General features: G+C 49.2%; 1 protein-coding gene across 1 annotated transcript in view; it reads left to right on the top strand.

The window, feature by feature from the left end:
* The window catches only part of LOC137315674 (polypeptide N-acetylgalactosaminyltransferase 14-like), a gene marked incomplete at its 3' end in the record, with an annotated part of 128,470 nt that overhangs the window by 93,068 nt on the left and 16,182 nt on the right, over positions 1 to 19,220 (top strand). Inside the window, exon 2 of the mRNA XM_067980183.1 lies at positions 18,565 to 18,734. Within this exon, the coding sequence (XP_067836284.1) occupies positions 18,565 to 18,734 (170 nt within the window). The remainder of the gene's footprint in view (positions 1 to 18,564; positions 18,735 to 19,220) is intronic.

The raw sequence follows: 19,220 nt of genomic DNA, 5'->3' as shown, positions 1-19,220 counted from the left end.
CCCCGTGTGTACCTGGGACATCAGTCTGAGTCTGTCTGTCCCGTGTGTACCTGGGACACCAGTCTGGGTCTCTCTGCCCTGTGTGTACCGGGGACACCAGTCTGGGTCTCTCTGTCCCGTGTGTACCTGGGACACCAGTCTGAGTCTCTCTGTCCCGTGTGTACCTGGGACACCAGTCTGGGTCTGTCTGTCCCGTGTGTACCTGGGACACCAGTCTGAGTCTCTCCGTCCCGTGTGTACCTGGGACACCAGTCTGAGTCTCTCTGTCCCGTGTGTACCTGGGACACCAGTCTGAGTCTGTCTGTCCCGTGTGTACCTGGGACACCAGTCTGAGTCTGTCTGTCCCGTGTGTACCTGGGACACCAGTCTGAGTCTGTCTGTCCCGTGTGTACCTGGGACACCAGTCTGGGTCTGTCTGTCCCGTGTGTACCTGGGACACCAGTCTGAGTCTCTCTCTGTTCCGTGTGTACCTGGGACACCAGTCTGGGTCTGTCTGTCCCGTGTGTACCTGGGACACCAGTCTGGGTCTGTCTGTCCCGTGTGTACCTGGGACACCAGTCTGGGTCTGTCTGTCCCGTGTGTACCTGGGACACCAGTCTGAGTTTATCTGTCCCGTGTGTACCTGGGACACCAGTCTGAGTCTCTCTGTCTCGTGTGTACCTGGGACACCAGTCTGAGTCTCTCTGTCTCGTGTGTACCTGGGACACCAGTCTGAGTCTCTCTGTCCCGTGTGTACCTGGGACACCAGTCTGAGTCTGTCTGTCCCGTGTGTACCTTGGACACCAGTCTGAGTCTCTCGGTCCCGTGTGTACCTGGGACACCAGTCTGGGTCTGTCTGTCCCGTGTGTACCTGGGACACCAGTCTGGGTCTCTCTGCCCCGTGTGTACCTGGGACACCAGTCTGGGTCTCTCTGCCCCGTGTGTACCTGGGACACCAGTCTGAGTCTCTCTGCCCCGTGTGTACCTGGGACATCAGTCTGAGTCTGTCTGTCCCGTGTGTACCTGGGACACCAGTCTGAGTCTCTCTGCCCCGTGTGTACCTGGGACATCAGTCTGAGTCTGTCTGTCCCGTGTGTACCTGGGACACCAGTCTGGGTCTCTCTGCCCTGTGTGTACCTGGGACACCAGTCTGGGTCTCTCTGTCCCGTGTGTACCTGGGACACCAGTCTGAGTCTCTCTGTCCCGTGTGTACCTGGGACACCAGTCTGGGTCTGTCTGTCCCGTGTGTACCTGGGACACCAGTCTGAGTCTCTCTGTCCCGTGTGTACCTGGGATACCAGTCTGAGTCTCTCGTGTACCTGGGACACCAGTCGTTGACCAATGCTTTTTGACCCAATTTATTGCTGAGGTCACAGCGTATTTAACAGAAGTGCTTATTTAGTTCCTGCAAAGGGAATTATTTTGTAATTGAATTATCTGTAGGCCACGATGGCTGTAAGTGTATTTCAAATGCCCTTAGCAGTAAGGTGTGTCGAGTTATGGCCAGAACCAGAGAAACTGGACGACAAGATGAATGGAACAATTGTACCTCATCACTTCTCTCTGAGCTCCATACTCATCACCTTAAGTCTCAGAGGCCACTGCCCCAACTATGGGCAGGTCCTTCCACTTATCCCAGTTCCTGATCGAAATTATCCCCATTAACACATCCTGTTATCCTGCAAATGGAGAACAACATACTCCAAATGCTGGAAAAGTGAAACAAGAAGCCTCTTTCCATCCTGATTCTTGCAACACTGCCCCTTTCTGTCCTTTGCCCCTTTCTGTCCTTTGCCCTTTTCTGTCCTTTGCCCCTTTCTGTCCTTTGCCCTTTTCTGTCCTTTGCCCCTTTCTATCCTTTGCCCCTTTCTGTCCTTTGCCCCTTTCTATCCTATGCCCTTTCTGTCCTTTGCCCCTTTCTGTCCTTTGCCCCTTACTGTCCTTTGCCCTTTTCTGTCCTTTGCCCCTTTCTGTCCTTTGCCCCTTTCTGTCCTTTGCCCCATTCTATCCTTTGCCCCTTTCTGTCCTTTGCCCTTTTCTGCCCTTTGCCCCATTCTGTCCTTTGCCCCTTTCTGTCCTTTGCCCCATTCTGCCCTTTGCCCCTTTCTGTCCTTTGCTCCTTTCTGTCCTTTGCTCCTTTCTATCCTTTGCCCCTTTCTGTCCTTTGCCCCATTCTATCCTTTGCCCCTTTCTGCCCTTTGCCCCTTTCTGTCCTTTGCTCCTTTCTGTTCTTTGCTCCTTTCTATCCTTTGCCCCTTTCTGTCCTTTGCCCCTTTCTGCCCTTTGCCCCTTTCTGTCCTTTGCCCCTTTCTGTCCTTTGCCCCTTTCTATCCTTTGCCCCTTTCTGTCCTTTGCCCCTTTCTGTCCTTTGCCCCATTCTATCCTTTGCCCCTTTCTGTCCTTTGCCCCTTTCTGTCCTTTGCCCCTTTCTGCCCTTTGCCCCATTCTATCCTTTGCCCCTTTCTGTCCTTTGCTCCTTTCTATCCTTTGCCCCTTTCTATCCTTTGCCCCTTTCTGTCCTTTGCTCCTTTCTATCCTTTGCCCCATTCTGTCCTTTGCCCCTTTCTATCCTTTGCCCCTTTCTGCCCTTTGCCCTTTTCTGCCCTTTGCCCCTTTCTATCCTTTGCCCCTTTCTGTCCTTTGCCCCTTTCTATCCTTTGCCCCTTTCTATCCTTTGCCCCTTTCTGCCCTTTGCCCCTTTCTGCCCTTTGCCCCTTTCTGTCCTTTGCCCCTTTCTATCCTTTGCCCCTCTCTGCCCTTTGCCCCTTTCTGCCCTTTGCCCCTTTCTGTCCTTTGCCCCTTTCTATCCTTTGCCCCTTTCTATCCTTTGCCCCTTTCTGCCCTTTGCCCCTTTCTGCCCTTTGCCCCATTCTGTCCTTTTCCTCTTTCTGTTCTTTGCCACTTTCTGTCCTTTGCCCCTTTCTGCCTTTTGCCTCTTTCTGCCCTTTGCCCCTTTCTGCCCTTTGCCCCATTCTGCCTTTGCCCCTTTCTGTCCTTTGCCCCTTTCTGCCCTTTGCCCCATTCTGTCATTTGCCCCTTTCTATCCTTTGCCCCTTTCTATCCTTTGCCCCTTTCTGCCCTTTGCCCCTTTCTGCCCTTTTCCTCTTTCTATCCTTTGCCCCTTTCTATCCTTTGCCCCTTTCTGTCCTTTGCTCCTTTCTGCCCTTTGCCCCTTTCTTTCCTTTGCCCCTTTCTGTCCTTTGCTCCTTTCTGCCCTTTGCCCCATTCTGCCCTTTGCCCCTTTCTTTCCTTTGCCCCATTCGGCCCTTTGCCCCTTTCTATCCTTTGCCCCTTTCTGCCCTTTGCCTCTTTCTGCCCTTTGCCTCTTTCTGCCCTTTGCCCCTTTCTGCCCTTTGCCCCATTCTGCCCTTTGCCCCTTTCTGTCCTTTGCCCCTTTCTATCCTTTGCCCCTTTATGTCATTTTGCTCTTTCTATCATTTGCCCCTTTCTATCCTTTGCCCCTTTCTGCCCTTTGCCACTCTCTGCCCTTTGCCCCTTTCTGTCCTTTGCCCCTTTCTATCCTTTGCCCCTTTCTGTCCTTTGCCCCTTTCTATCCTTTGCCCCTTTCTGTCCTTTGCCCCTTTCTATCCTTTGCCCCTTTCTATCCTTTGCCCCTTTCTGTTCTTTGCCACTTTCTGTCCTTTGCCCCTTTCTGCCTTTTGCCCCTTTCTATCCTTTGCCCCTTTCTGTCCTTTGCCCCTTTCTATCCTTTGCCCCTTCCTGCCCTTTGCCCCTTTCTGCCCTTTGCCCCTTTCTGTCCTTTGCCCCTTTCTATCCTTTGCCCCTTTCTGCCCTTTGCCCCTTTCTGCCCTTTGCCCCTTTCTGTCCTTTGCCCCTTTCTATCCTTTGCCCCTTTCTATCCTTTGCCCCTTTCTGCCCTTTGCCCCTTTCTGCCCTTTGCCCCATTCTGTCCTTTTCCTCTTTCTGTTCTTTGCCACTTTCTGTCCTTTGCCCCTTTCTGCCATTTGCCTCTTTCTGCCCTTTGCCCCTTTCTGCCCTTTGCCCCATTCTGCCTTTGCCCCTTTCTGTCCTTTGCCCCTTTCTGCCCTTTGCCCCATTCTGTCATTTGCCCCTTTCTATCCTTTGCCCCTTTCTATCCTTTGCCCCTTTCTGCCCTTTGCCCCTTTCTGCCCTTTGCCCCATTCTGTCATTTGCCCCTTTCTATCCTTTGCCCCTTTCTATCCTTTGCCCCTTTCTATCCTTTGCCCCTTTCTGCCCTTTGCCCCTTTCTATCCTTTGCCTCTTTCTGTCCTTTGCCCCTTTCTATCCTTTGCCCCATTCTGCCCTTTGCCACTTTATGTCCTTTGCCCCTTTCTGCCCTTTGCCCCTTTCTGTCCTTTGCCCCATTCTGTCCTTTTCCTCTTTCTGTTCTTTGCCACTTTCTGTCCTTTGCCCCTTTCTGTCCTTTGCCCCTTTCTATCCTTTGCCCCCTTTCTGCCGTTTGCCCCTTTCTGTCCTTTGCCCCTTTCTATCCTTTGCCCCTTTCTGTCCTTTGCCCCTTTCTATACTTTGCCCCCTTTCTGCCGTTTGCCCCTTTCTGTCCTTTGCCCCTTTCTATCCTTTGCCACTTTCTGTCCTTTTATTCTTTCTGTCCTTTGCCCCTTTCTATCCTTTGCCCCTTTCTGTCCTTTGCCCCTTTCTATCCTTTGCCCCCTTTCTGTCCTTTGCCCCTTTCTGTCCTTTGCCCTTTTCTGTCCTTTGCCCCATTCTGCCCTTTTGCCCCTTTCTGTCCTTTTCCTCTTTCTGTCCTTTTCCTCTTTCTGTCCTTTGCCCCTTTCTGTCCTTTGCCCCTTTCTATCCTTTGCCCCCTTTCTGCCATTTGCCCCATTCTGTCCTTTGCCCCCTTTCTGTCCTTTGCCCTTTTCTGTCCTTTGCCCTTTTCTGTCCTTTGCCCCATTCTGCCCTTTTGCCCCTTTCTGTCCTTTTCCTCTTTCTGTCCTTTTCCTCTTTCTGCCCTTTGCCCCATTCTGTCCTTTGCCCCCTTTCTGTCCTTTGCCCTTTTCTGTCCTTTGCCCTTTTCTGTCCTTTGCCCCATTCTGCCCTTTTGCCCCTTTCTGTCCTTTTCCTCTTTCTGTCCTTTTCCTCTTTCTGCCCTTTGCCCCTTTCTGTCCTTTGCCCTTTTCTGTCCTTTGCCCCATTCTGCCCTTTTGCCCTTTTCTGTCCTTTTCCTCTTTCTGCCTTTTGCCCCTTTCTGTCCTTTTCCTCTTTCTATCCTTTGCCCCTTTCTATCCTTTGCCCCTTTCTGTCCTTTGCTCCTTTCTGCCCTTTGCCCCTTTCTTTCCTTTGCCCCTTTCTGTCCTTTGCTCCTTTCTGCCCTTTGCCCCATTCTGCCCTTTGCCCCTTTCTTTCCTTTGCCCCATTCGGCCCTTTGCCCCTTTCTATCCTTTGCCCCTTTCTGCCCTTTGCCTCTTTCTGCCCTTTGCCTCTTTCTGCCCTTTGCCCCTTTCTGCCCTTTGCCCCTTTCTGCCCTTTGCCTCTTTATGCCCTTTGCCCCTTTCTGCCCTTTGCCCCTTTCTGCCCTTTGGCCTTTTCTATCCTTTGCCCCATTCTGCCCTTTGCCCCATTCTGTCCTTTGCCCCTTTCTGTCCTTTGCCCCTTTCTGCCCTTTGCCCCTTTCTATCCTTTACCCCTTTCTGTCCTTTGCCCCTTTCTATCCTTTGCCCCTTTCTGCCCTTTGCCCCTTTCTGCCCTTTGCCCCTTTCTGTCCTTTGCCCCATTCTGTCATTTGCTCCTTTCTATCCTTTGCCCCCTTCTGTCCTTTGCCCCTTTCTGCCCTTTGCCCCTTTCTGTCCTTTGCTCCTATCTGCCCTTTGCCCCTTTCTATCCTTTGCCCCATTCTGCCCTTTGCCACTTTCTGTCCTTAGCTCCTTTCTGCCCTTTGCCCCATTCTGCCCTTTGCCCTTTTCTGCCCTTTGCCCCATTCTGCACTTTGCCACTTTCTGTCCTTTGCCCCTTTCTGCCCTTTGCCCCTTTCTGTCCTTTGCCCCTTTCTGCCCTTTGCCCCTTTCTGTCCTTTTCCTCTTTCTGTCCTTTACCTCTTTCTTTCCTTTGCCCCTTTCTGCCCTTTGCCCCATTCTGCCCTTTGCCGCTTTCTGTCCTTTACCTCTTTCTGTCCTTTACCCCTTTTCTGTCGTTTGACTCTTTCTGTCGTTTGCTCCTTTCTGCCCTTTGACCCATTCTGCCCTTTGACCCATTCTGCCCTTTGACCCATTCTGCCCTTTGACCCTTTCTGCCCTTTGCCCCATTTTGCCCTTTGCCACTTTCTGTCCTTTGCTCCTTTCTGCCCTTTGCCCCTTTCTGTCCTTTGCTCCTTTCTGTCCTTTGCCCCTTTCTGTCCTTTGCCCCTTTCTGCCCTTTGCCCCTTTCTGCCCTTTGCCCCATTCTGCCCTTTGCCCCATTCTGTCCTTTGCTCCTTTCTGCCCTTTGCCCCATTCTGCCCTTTGCCCTTTTCTGCCCTTTGCCCCATTCTGCACTTTGCCACTTTCTGTCCTTTGCCCCTTTCTGCCCTTTGCCCCTTTCTGTCCTTTGCCCCTTTCTGCCCTTTGCCCCTTTCTGTCCTTTTCCTCTTTCTGTCCTTTACCTCTTTCTATCCTTTGCCTCTTTCTGCCCTTTGCCCCATTCTGCCCTTTGCTGCTTTCTGTCCTTTACCTCTTTCTGTCCTTTACCCCTTTTCTGTCGTTTGACTCTTTCTGTCGTTTGCTCTTTTCTGCCCTTTGACCCATTCTGCCCTTTGACCCATTCTGCCCTTTGACCCATTCTGCCCTTTGCCTCTTTCTATCCTTTGCTCCTTTCTGCACTTTGCCCCTTTCTGTCCTTTGCCCCTTTCTGTCCTTTGCCCCATTCTACCCATTGCCTCTTTCTATCCTTTGCCCCTTTCTGTCCTTTGCCCCTTTGTCATTTACCCCTTTCTGTCCTTTGCTCCTTTCTGTCCTTTGCCCCATTCTGCCCTTTGCCTCTTTCTATCCTTTGCCCCTTTCTGTCCTTTGCTCCTTTCTGCCCTTTGCCCCTTTCTGTCCTTTGCCCCATTCTGCCCTTTGCCCCATTCTGCCCTTTGCCCCATTCTGCCCTTTGCCACTTTCTGTCCTTTGCTCCTTTCTGCCCTTTGCCCCTTTCTGTCCTTTGCTCCTTTCTGTCCTTTGCCCCTTTCTGCCCTTTGCCCCATTCTGCCCTTTGCCCCATTCTGCCCTTTGCCCCATTCTGCCCTTTGCCCCTTTCTATCCTTTGCCCCTTTCTGCCCTTTGCCCCTTTCTGTCCTTTGCCCCATTCTGCCCTTTGCCACTTTCTGTCCTTTGCTCCTTTCTGTCCTTTGCCCCTTTCTGCCCTTTGCCACTTTCTGTCCTTTGCTCCTTTCTGCCCTTTGCCCCTTTCTGTCCTTTGCTCCTTTCTGTCCTTTGCCCCTTTCTGCCCTTTGCCACTTTCTGCCCTTTGCCCCTTTCTGTCCTTTGCCCCATTCTGCCCTTTGCCACTTTCTGTCCTTTGCTCCTTTCTGTCCTTTGCCCCTTTCTGCCCTTTGCCACTTTCTGTCCTTTGCTCCTTTCTGTCCTTTGCCCCATTCTGCCCTTTGCCTCTTTCTATCCTTTGCCCCTTTCTGTCCTTTGCTCCTTTCTGCCCTTTGCCCCTTTCTGTCCTTTGCCCCATTCTGCCCTTTGCCCCATTCTGCCCTTTGCCCCATTCTGCCCTTTGCCACTTTCTGTCCTTTGCTCCTTTCTGCCCTTTGCCCCTTTCTGCCCTTTGCCCCTTTCTGTCCTTTGCCCCATTCTGCCCTTTGCCCCATTCTGCCATTTGCCCCATTCTGCCCTTTGCCCCTTTCTATCCTTTGCCCCTTTCTGCCCTTTGCCCCTTTCTGTCCTTTGCCCCATTCTGCCCTTTGCCACTTTCTGTCCTTTGCTCCTTTCTGTCCTTTGCCCCTTTCTGCCCTTTGCCACTTTCTGTCCTTTGCTCCTTTCTGCCCTTTGCCCCTTTCTGTCCTTTGCCCCTTTCTGTCCTTTGCTCCTTTCTGTCCTTTGCCCCTTTCTGCCCTTTGCCCCTTTCTGCCCTTTGCCCCTTTCTGTCCTTTGCCCCATTCTGCCCTTTGCCACTTTCTTTCCTTTGCTCCTTTCTGTCCTTTGCCCCTTTCTGCCCTTTGCCACTTTCTGTCCTTTGCTCCTTTCTGTCCTTTGCCCCTTTCTGCCCTTTGCCACTTTCTGTCCTTTGCCCCTTTCTGTCCTTTGCTCCTTTCTGTCCTTTGCCCCTCTCTGCCCTTTGCCCCTTTCTGCCCTTTGCCCCTTTCTGTCCTTTGCCCCATTCTGTCCTTTGCCCCATTCTGCCCTTTGCCCCTTTCTATCCTTTGCCCCTTTCTGCCCTTTGCCCCTTTCTGTCCTTTGCCCCATTCTGCCCTTTGCCCCTTTCTGCCCTTTGCCACTTTCTGTCCTTTGCTCCTTTCTGTCCTTTGCCCCTTTCTGCCCTTTGCCACTTTCTGTCCTTTGCTCCTTTCTGTCCTTTGCCCCTTTCTGCCCTTTGCCACTTTCTGTCCTTTGCTCCTTTCTGCCCTTTGCCCCTTTCTGTCCTTTGCTCCTTTCTGTCCTTTGCCCCTTTCTGCCCTTTGCCCCTTTCTGTCCTTTGCCCCTTTCTGTCCTTTGCTCCTTTCTGTCCTTTGCCCCTTTCTGTCCTTTGCTCCTTTCTGTCCTTTGCCCCTTTCTGTCCTTTGCTCCTTTCTGCCCTTTGCCCCTTTCTGTCCTTTGCCCCATTCTGCCCTTTGCCCCATTCTGCCCTTTGCCCCATTCTGCCCTTTGCCCCATTCTGCCCTTTGCCACTTTCTGTCCTTTGCCCCTTTCTATCCTTTGCCACTTTCTGTCCTTTGCCCCATTCTGCCCTTTGCCCCATTCTGTCCTTTGCCACTTTCTGTCCTTTGCTCCTTTCTATCCTTTGCCCCTTTCTGTCCTTTGCCCCATTCTGCCCTTTGCCCCTTTCTGCCCTTTGCCCCTTTCTGCACTTTGCCCCTTTCTATCCTTTGCCCCTTTCTGCCCTTTGCCCCTTTCTGTCCTTTGCCCCATTCTGCCCTTTGCCCCTTTCTGCCCTTTGCCACTTTCTGTCCTTTGCTCCTTTCTGTCCTTTGCCCCTTTCTGCCCTTTGCCACTTTCTGTCCTTTGCTCCTTTCTGTCCTTTGCCCCTTTCTGCCCTTTGCCACTTTCTGTCCTTTGCTCCTTTCTGCCCTTTGCCCCTTTCTGTCCTTTGCTCCTTTCTGTCCTTTGCCCCTTTCTGCCCTTTGCCCCTTTCTGTCCTTTGCCCCTTTCTGTCCTTTGCTCCTTTCTGTCCTTTGCCCCTTTCTGTCCTTTGCTCCTTTCTGTCCTTTGCCCCTTTCTGTCCTTTGCTCCTTTCTGCCCTTTGCCCCTTTCTGTCCTTTGCCCCATTCTGCCCTTTGCCCCATTCTGCCCTTTGCCCCATTCTGCCCTTTGCCCCATTCTGCCCTTTGCCACTTTCTGTCCTTTGCCCCTTTCTATCCTTTGCCACTTTCTGTCCTTTGCCCCATTCTGCCCTTTGCCCCATTCTGTCCTTTGCCACTTTCTGTCCTTTGCTCCTTTCTATCCTTTGCCCCTTTCTGTCCTTTGCCCCATTCTGCCCTTTGCCCCTTTCTGCCCTTTGCCCCTTTCTGCACTTTGCCCCTTTCTGCCCCTTGCCACTTTCTGTCCTTTTCCTCTTTCTGTCCTTTTCCTCTTTCTGCCCTTTGCCCCATTCTGCCCTTTGCCCTTTTCTGCCCTTTGCCCCATTCTGCCCTTTGCCCCTTTCTGTCCTTTTCCTCTTTCTGTCCTTTGCCCCATTCTGCCCTTTGCCCCTTTCTGTCCTTTGCCCCTTTCTGTCCTTTGCCCTTTTCTGCCCTTTGCCCCTTTCTATCCTTTGCCCCTTTCTGTCCTTTTCCTCTTTCTGCCCTTTGCCCCTTTCTATCCTTTGCCCCTTTCTGTCCTTTTCCTCTTTCTATCCTTTGCCCCTTTCTATCCTTTGCCCCTTTCTGTCCTTTTCCTCTTTCTATCCTTTGCCCCTTTCTGTCCTTTGCCACTTTCTGCCCTTTGCCCCTTTCTGTCCTTTGCCCCTTTCTGCCCTTTGCCCCTTTCTGCACTTTGCCCCTTTCTGCACTTTTCCCCTTTCTGTCCTTTGCCCCATTCTGCCCTTTGCCCCTTTCTATCCTTTGCCCCTTTCTGCCCTTTGCCCCATTCTGCCCTTTGCCGCTTTCTGTCCTTTACCTCTTTCTGTCCTTTACCCCTTTTCTGTCGTTTGACTCTTTCTGTCGTTTGCTCCTTTCTGCCCTTTGACCCATTCTGCCCTTTGACCCAATCTGCCCTTTGACCCTTTCTGCCCTTTGCCCCATTCTGCCCTTTGCCTCTTTCTGTCCTGTGCCCCTTTCTGTCCTTTGCCCCTTTCTAGCCTCTGCCTCTATTTGTCCTTTGCCTCATTCTGTCTTTTCCCTCTTTCTGTCCTTTCCCCCTTTCTATCCTTTGCCCCTTTCTACCCTACACCTCCTGCCTCCTATTGCTCCTGTTCGTGGTCTGTGACTGTGCTTCTAACCAACAAGCAGCTGGCTTTTGAAATATTTAATATTCCAGTCTCAATAATTTATTAGAAAGCTGCAGTCTGATAGTCCCACTGGAAGGATCAGCCACGATGTATTTGTAAATTAAATATGCAGTACATGCCGATAGTGACACCTGCACAACCCTGAAGGAACATCTGTAGGAAGAGCATTTACACCGGGCACACGGTGGAAACTTACACGAAACTTAAGAAGCCCTTAGTTAATTTTTCAGGACTGTTGCTAGAGCAGCACCACGATTCATGTTGCATTTGTTGGTCTAGTATTACGATGTTGGGGGCTCTGAGTTACGGCATCAGACATGACCACCTTCCTGGGTTTTGATTGGTTTAAATCGCTCTGCAAAGGCTCACGGGGTGGTTTCACCTATGGCAAGGAGTGCAGCAAACAACATTTACCATCAGTAACCAGATGACACAGATAGAAAAGAATGACCTTAAATCTGGGGAGATGAGGAGAATTTTTTTACGCAGCGAGTTGTAATGATCTGGAATGCACTGCCTGAAAGGGCGGTGGAAGCAGATTCAATAGTAACTTTCAAAAGGGAGTTGGATAAATACTTGAAGGGGAGAAAATTGCAGAGTTATGGGAAAAGGGCAGAGCGCAGTGTGACTGATTGGATAACTCTTTCAAAGAGCCGGCACAGGCACGATGGGCCGAATGGCCTCCTTCTGCACTGTATCATTCTCTGGTTCTATGATTTGGCCTTGTATGCTGTTCAGTGTGGCAGACACTCCTTTCTTGTGCTTATGAAGTGGTTTCTCCCAAGCTCAGGAGCTAGGGTAATAACTACCACCATTTATTATTTATATTAATGATTTGGATGAGAATTTAGGAGGCATGGTTAGTAAGTTTGCAGATGACACCAAGATTGGTGGCATTGTGGACAGTGAAGAAGGTTATCTAGGATTGCAACGGGATCTTGATAAATTGGGCCAGTGGGCCGATGAATGGCAAATGGAGTTTAATTTAGATAAATGTGAGGTGATGCATTTTGGGAGATCGAATCGGGCCAGGACCTACTCCGTTAATGGTAGGGCGTTGGGGAGAGTTATAGAATAAAGAGATCAAGGAAAACAGGTTCATAGCTCCTTGAAAGTGGAGTCACAGGTGGATAGGGTGGTGAAGAAGGCATTCGGCATGCTTGGTTTCATTGGTCAGAACATTGAATACAGGAGTTGGGATGTCTTGTTGAAGTTGTACAGACATTAGTAAGGCCACACTTGGAATACTGTGTACAGTTCTGGTCACCCTATTATAGAAAGGATATTATTAAACTAGAAAGAGTGCAGAAAAGATTTACTAGGATGCTACCGGGACTTGATGGTTTGACTTATAGGGAGAGGTTAGATAGACTGGGACTTTTTTCCCTGGAGAGTAGGAGGTCAAGGGGTGATCTTATAGAAGTCTATAAAATAATGAGGGGCATAGATAAGGTAGATAGTCAAAATCTTTTCCCAAAGGTAGGGGAGTCTATCACGAGGGGGCATAGATTTAAGGTGAGAGGGGAGAGATACAAAAGGGTCCAGAGGGGCAATTTTTTCACTCAAAGGGTGGTGAGTGTCTGGAACGAGCTGCCAGAGGCAGTAGTAGAGGCGGGTACAATTTTGTCTTTTAAAAAGCATTTGGACAGTTACATGGGTAAGATGGGTATAGAGGGATATGGGCCAAGTGCAGGCAATTGGGACTAGCTTAGTGGTATAAACTGGGCAACATGGACATGTTGGGCCGAAGGGCCTGTTTCCATGTTGTAAACTTCTATGATTCTATGATTTACATCAGCACGCCACTGACCCGAGCATTGGGACATACGGGTGATGGGTGAGAATTTACACGTCTGCAGAATGGGAATGATGGGATGTTTTGTCACTGGCTCCATTGTCTCCTCCGACCCATTTTTTCTGCTTTTAAGTCAGGTACTTTTACAGTTGGAAAGGTCTGTGTACCTTGGTGGGTTATTGTCAGGGAGTGGAAGATGTGAAGAGGACATCACAATAAGGATTGGACTTGTTTCTGCTGCTTTTGGGGTGATTAAGCAGGATACGGAAGGCTAAAGATATTTCAGTAGAAACAAAGGAAAGAATTTACGAATTGGTGGTTATCGCCATGTTATTATTATACGGACCTGAGGGCTGGAAAGTTGAGGAGCAAAGGATACCAACAGTAGAGATAAGTTGGTTGAGGGGAATACTGGGAGTATCCAGGATACCGAAAATCATATGATATAATAAGAACATGGTTTGGACAAGAAACAACGCTGATCGAGACGGTCCAAGAAAGGGGACTATGATTGTTTGGGTGTGTTTTAAGAATGGAAAGAGCTGGAACACCTTTCATGGCCCTGCACACAGAGATACGTGTGATCCAGGAAACACTGGATAGACAATGTCCAGAGTGACTGGTCACGGAAAGGGATCCAGACAACTGAAGCAGCCGGGCTAGTTCAGAACTGACAACAGTGCAGTGAATTCATTCGCGCCCCATTCTCGCTGCTAAGCTGACAGATGGGAATTTAGTAGTTAGTAGTTGTAGTATTTTGACATGTGAGTGATGGGGAGTAGACTATGGGTGTTGACCTACTTTCGTGCTTATCTGCCCACCAAACCATGTCTAGCTGCAGGTTCAGGAGGAGGAGGAGGCGGAGTATCAGAGGTGATATGCCAGACAGGTGCGTTTGCACTTTCCCCAGCTGCCTTCCACATTCGGACTATTATATCTGGTTGTGCTCAAACACGCACTCCACGCAGAGGCAAAGATTCCCGCAGGAGTCCATAACGGAACGGTGCGAGCACTCCCATAGCTGGATGTGAAACTCAGGACAGGGACGGCTCGCTCAGCAACCTGTGAAGGTTACAGCTGCACTAAACTTTTACACAGCAGGCTCGTCCCAAGGCAACTCCAATGGGAATGTCCGGCACATCTGCCAACCTTCAGTGCACACTTGCCTCGTGCAGCCCACTGTTACATTGTTTTCCAGGGTTAGTGACTCCATCTGTTTCCATCTGGAACGCAGCCAACAGCCTGAACATGACCTATGGAATAAAGGGGGCAGTAGCAACATGGATACAGAATTGGCTAAGTGACAGGAAACAGAGTAGTGGTGAACGGTTGTTTTTCAGACTGAAGGGAGGTGTACAGTGGTGTTCCCCAGGGATCAGTGCTGGGACCACTGCTTTTCTTGATAGATACTAATGACTTGGACATGGGTGTACAGGGCACAATTTCCAAATTTGCAGATGACGCAAAACTTGGAAGGGTAATAAACAGTGAGGAGGATAGTGATAAACTTCAAGAGGATACAGACAGGCTGGTGACGTGGACGGATACATGGCAGATGAAATTTAATGCAAAAAAATGCAAAGTGATATTTTTCAGTAGGAAGAACGAGGAGAGGCAATATAACTAGAGAGCACAATTCTAAAAGGGGTGCAGGAGCAGAGATATCTGGGGGTAAATGTACACAAATCATTGAAGGTGGCAGGGCAGGTTGAGAAAGCGGTTAAAAAAGCATATGGGATCCTGGGCTTTATAAATAGAGGCATAGAATACAAAAGTAAGGAAGTCACGATGAACCTTTAGAAAAGAAACAGGTTCGACCACAACTGGAGTATTGTGTCCAATTCTGGGCACCGCACTTTAGGAAAGATGTGAAGGCCTTAGAGAGGGTACAGAATAGATTTACTAGAATGATTCCAGGGATGAGGGACTTTAGTTACGTGGATAGACTGGAGAAGCTGGGGTTGTTCTCCTTGGAACAGAGAATGTCAAGAGGAAATTTGATAGAGGTGTTCAAAATCATGAGGGGTCTAGACAGAGTAGTTAGGGAGAGACCGTTCCCATTGGCGGAAGGGTCAAGAACCAGAGGAAATAGATTTACGGTGATTGGCAAAAGATCCAAAGGTGACATGAGGAAAAACTTTTTTACACAGCGAGTGATTATGATCTGGAATGCACTGCCTGAGGGGGTGGTGGAGGGAGATTTAATCATGGCCTTCAAAAGGGAACTGAATAAGTACTTGAAAGGAAAAAAATGCAGGGCTCCGGGGAAAGGGCGGAGGAGTGGGACTAGCTGGATTTCTCTTATATAGAGCCGGCGCGGACTCGATGGGCTGAATGGCCTCCTTCTGTGCTGTAAACTTTCTTTGATTCTATGATTCTGCGCCCTCCACTTCTATCATCATTGACTGTCCTCATATGTCCATATGCATCCCAACCCCCCCCCCCCCCCCCCCGCAGGGTACTCCATTCATAAATAGGATGGGCTACTCACTCCACGAGCGTGCAGTTGGATGGCAACCACAGGACCCACATTATGTACGTGAATATCCTAACAAGTCTCATGGTTCCCTCGTCCCACGGCAGTTCACTGTGCCAGCGTTATTTGAAAGCGATCCAGAAGTCTCTCGGGCACTGCCAGTTGTACACTAGGCCCATTAATGCAGCACTTATCATGCCTCTTGTGTGTCCGCCCCTCCCCTCGCCCCACCATTTGTGGCTGTACCATCAGCCGCCCAGATCATGTTCTGGAATTCCCCCCCTAAACCCCTTCCACCTCTCTCTCCTCTTTCAGGATGTTCATTAAAACCCACCTCTCTCTGACCAAGCCTGTGGTCGCTCTCCTTCTGCAACTCAGCGTCCAATTTTCCTTACACCTCTGTGAAGGGCCTTGGGTTGTTTTGCTGCGCTATATAAATGCACATAGTTGTTGTTGAATTCGGAAAGATTCTTATAAGGCAAGTGAAGCAGCTGAAGAGCTCCCTAGGCTAAGCAGCCAGGGAAAATGAAGACTGCGGGGATGGCTGCTAGGCAACCAAGTAGAGGCACTGCAGGCATGGTTTATAACATCACTGACCAGTCCAAGGACAAGGCCTGAGGAGAACTATAATGTGGTGCTGGCTTTAACCACCATCATCGGCATGCTTAAGCAGTGTTTCAGATGCCTGCATAAATTGGAGGTGTGCTTCTTTACTGCCAGGCAAAGGTCTCCAAGATTCCTGTAGCCTGCAGTGTCCTGCCCTACTTTGCCCTACAAAGGAGCAGGCAGGAGAAGAAAGGTAGAAGCAATCAGAGGAGGAAGACAAGCCCGACTGTGAGACAGGAAACTTGCCTTCAGACCCACAGCTCAGTCAGCGAGATTCATCAGGTGGGCCCAATACTCCAAAACCCTAATTAAGTACTTTGTATCTCCAAATACACAACTATCATCACCATATGTGCCCAACACCTCTCAGATGGACGTGAAAGATCCCATGGCACTCTTTCGAAGAAGAGCATGGGAGTTCTCCCCAGTGTCCTGGTCAATATTTATCCCTCAACCAACATCACTAAAAATACAGATTATCTGATCATTATCACATTACTGTTTGTGGGATCTTGCTGTGCGCAAATTAGCTGCTGTGTTTCCTACATTACAGCAGAGACTAAACTTCAAAAAGTACTTCATTGGCTGTAAAGCACTTTGGGACGTCCTGAGGTCATGAAAGGCACTATAGAAATGCATGTTCTTTCTTTCTCTTGTTTAGATCCATGAATAGAACAGTCTGGACCATATTTTCATATCTCCCCAAGCTCAAGAATTGAACTCTCGTTGTGTTATTTTACGGCATAAAACATCACAGAAATCAAGAAGTTATGGGTCTTCACCATGCAATTATGTTTTAAAAGTGTTCTTGCTTTTACCACAGAGTGGCTCTGACTGTATGTCTAATGAGCAACTAGGCTTTCCTACATTACAACACTGGCTGCTCTTCAAAAAGTACTTCAATGCCTGTGAAGCCCTTTGGGACGTCCTGAGGTAGTGAAAGGCGCTGTAGAAATGAAAGTCTTTCTTCTTTTTAAGGGCTAAATATTCCACCCATTGTCTGCCTATCCCAGAGACGCAGAGGTCACAGTACAACCTTGGAACCAGGGGAACCTTGATCCCCTCAGGGTCTCCCTCACACGACAAGGATTTTCATTCCGGTGCACTGTCAAGCTGGATTTAAAGTCAGCCCAGATCAGTTAGACTCCCTGGAAAAAAATTTCAAACTTAAGCAGAGTTTTTAAAAAATGTTTTGAGAAACTCACTTACTCTCCGGTTCATTGTCACTCCCTGAGTTTGAATCTCCTTGAAGTCTCATCTTATTACTCTCGCATTCGGTGGTGTGCTGGTATTCCCCGGGATCGGGCTCTTAAATGAAAAGAGTCCCCATAGTTTGAACCCAGTTCTCAGTGAACAGGACGCAAGAATTATTCAATAACACAGCCCTGAATAATTGGACCATCCCATTCCAACATTACTAATTAGAATAAGCAGTGCATGAAGTAGAAATGTCAGACTGTCACAGTTGGGGAGAAGCTCTATCTGTATTTGACCTGCGCTGTTTCATACCAGGGGGCTTTAAACTAACTTTGGATCAACAGAGAATGAAAGGCAGTGTTGACATCGCTCAGACTGATGAGCATAAAATACCAGAAAACGCTCTTTTTTTTGGGTTTCTTCACTGTTCCTGTCATGATTCCATCCTCGCTGGCACAGCAGCTCATTATTCACAGATCAATCTGAGTTTGAAACCTTGGTACGGTCTGCAGCCTTCTCTCTGACCTCTGGTGTCAATCCACTTACACTTGTGCAACTCAATGACATGTTTAATAGACTCTGCCGGGAGAGTGTCACATCATCACTTGTAGAGTGGAGAATCTTGGCTGACTGCCTCAGGCAATTCAAGGAGCTATTTACATGGATACACAGCCCACCCTCAGCACAATATTATAGCATTCAAAAAAATATTTAAGCTATAGAGACACTCTTTTAGTCTCTGCTTCAAATAGCAATGACTCTCCTGCAAGCAACTATTTTATTATTAAAAATGGCCTCACTGGAGGGTAGAAAGAAAGAGACTACCCTAATGTAGCCAGACTCCAGACATGTTCAGTACTGTTCTCCTTGGTGTGGTCACTTTGAGTGTAGACTCTTGGTTGGCCCTGAATTCCTGGTATTCTGCAGATGGAATTTTCTAAGTCCACAGTTTATCAGAAAACCCCAAGGGAAGTGTCCGTGATTCTCTGCACATTGACAATTTCCCTCCAAATATCCCTTTATTGAGAAGGTGAAGAGTCAAGGCACATGGTGGAGGACATGACCAAGGTCAAAGGGGAACAGAAGAAAATACTAGGTAATCCAAGAAGGGGCTGGCTAGATACATGATGTACTGGTCAGGTTAATGGAGATGTACTGGTCAGGTTAATGGAGATGTACTGGTCAGGTTAATGGAGATGTACTGGTCAGGTTAATGGAGATATTCTGGTCAGGTTAATGGAGATGTACTGGTCAGGTTAATGGAGATGTACTGGTCAGGTAAATGGAGATGTACTGGTCAGGTTAATGGAGATGTACTGGTCAGGTTAATGGAGATGTACTGGTCAGGTTAATGGAGATGTACTGGTCAACATAGGTTGTGGTGGTGGTGGAGGGAACACTGTGCGCTGTGACGTCTGGGTTACAAGCCAGCGCAGTAATGCTGATTATATCGATTGGCAGGAGAGTAATACATGATGAGGGATTAGATTGGTCACTACCTTGAATATATCGTCAGTATTGAATTATTCTGTTGCGTAAAGACTCAGGCCCTGAACGTCAAGGGCCTGTGATCTCAGCAATTATGTCAAGATCACACCTGCCGGAAATCTCTGCCACCGACCCCAGTGGACTTTCCAGGATGTGCGGTGGGTGAACAAAGTTTCCCTCACTTACATATCAATGGCTGGCTCCTGTGCCTCCATGGGAGACACCTTATCCCAGAGGCTGTGTGCTGTGGTGACTGGTGCCAGTTCTGGTGGACGAGTGCCCAGTTCATGCTCACTTTTACTGACATCAGCTTTTCATTTCCACATTTTTTTAATATACTGAATTCAAATTCTCAAATTGCCCGTGGGGGGAGTTGAACCCATGTTCTCTAAATTACTAGTCCAGTAACATAACCGCTACTCTACCATAACCGCTACTCTACCATAACCCTGAACGACCTTATTTCCCTGAGCAGGACTTCCTGGTGGACTCTGAAGAGCAGTTTGATACCTTCGATGAGAAGAGATACCTTGATGCTAAACGGTGGAAAGCCGGTGAGGACCCTTACAAACTGTACGCATTCAACCACCGAGAGAGTGGGAGGGTCCCCAGCAATCGGGGGATCAGGGACACCAGACATTACAGGTACTTCACATTGGCATCTCGTTGTCTCATCGCACTGTGACGGTACGAAGCAGCCAACTCTGAGGTTGCACAAAACTCTCGCACCTTGGTAATCCTCCAAATGCATTACAACATAGGTGCATTTGAGGAGAAGCTAGATGAACACATGAGGGGAAAAGGAAATAGAAGGATATGTCGATGGGCAGAGATGAAGAGGGGTGGGAGGAGGCTCGTGTGGAGCAAAAACGCCGGCATCGACCAGTTGGGCCGAGTGGCCTGTTTCTGTGCTGTACATTCTGTAGGATGCTGAGTGGGTAAATATGCTGCCCAGTCTGGTACTAGGGGCCACACAGACCAGAAGACCCGAGGTTTTAGCCTTTATTTATTCATTCTCAGGATGTGGATGTAGCTGGCAAAGCCCCCATTGCTTGCCCATCCCTAGTTACCCTGAGAAGGTGATGGTGGGCCTTCTGATAGTGGTTTTGATACAACTGTGTGGCTCGCTAG

Source organism: Heptranchias perlo, unplaced genomic scaffold (genome assembly GCF_035084215.1).
Source record: "Heptranchias perlo isolate sHepPer1 unplaced genomic scaffold, sHepPer1.hap1 HAP1_SCAFFOLD_554, whole genome shotgun sequence".
In the NCBI taxonomy this organism is placed as follows: Eukaryota; Metazoa; Chordata; class Chondrichthyes; order Hexanchiformes; family Hexanchidae; genus Heptranchias; species Heptranchias perlo.
Note: the sequence above shows the minus strand (reverse complement) of the source record. Positions and strands in the feature narration are given on the sequence as shown.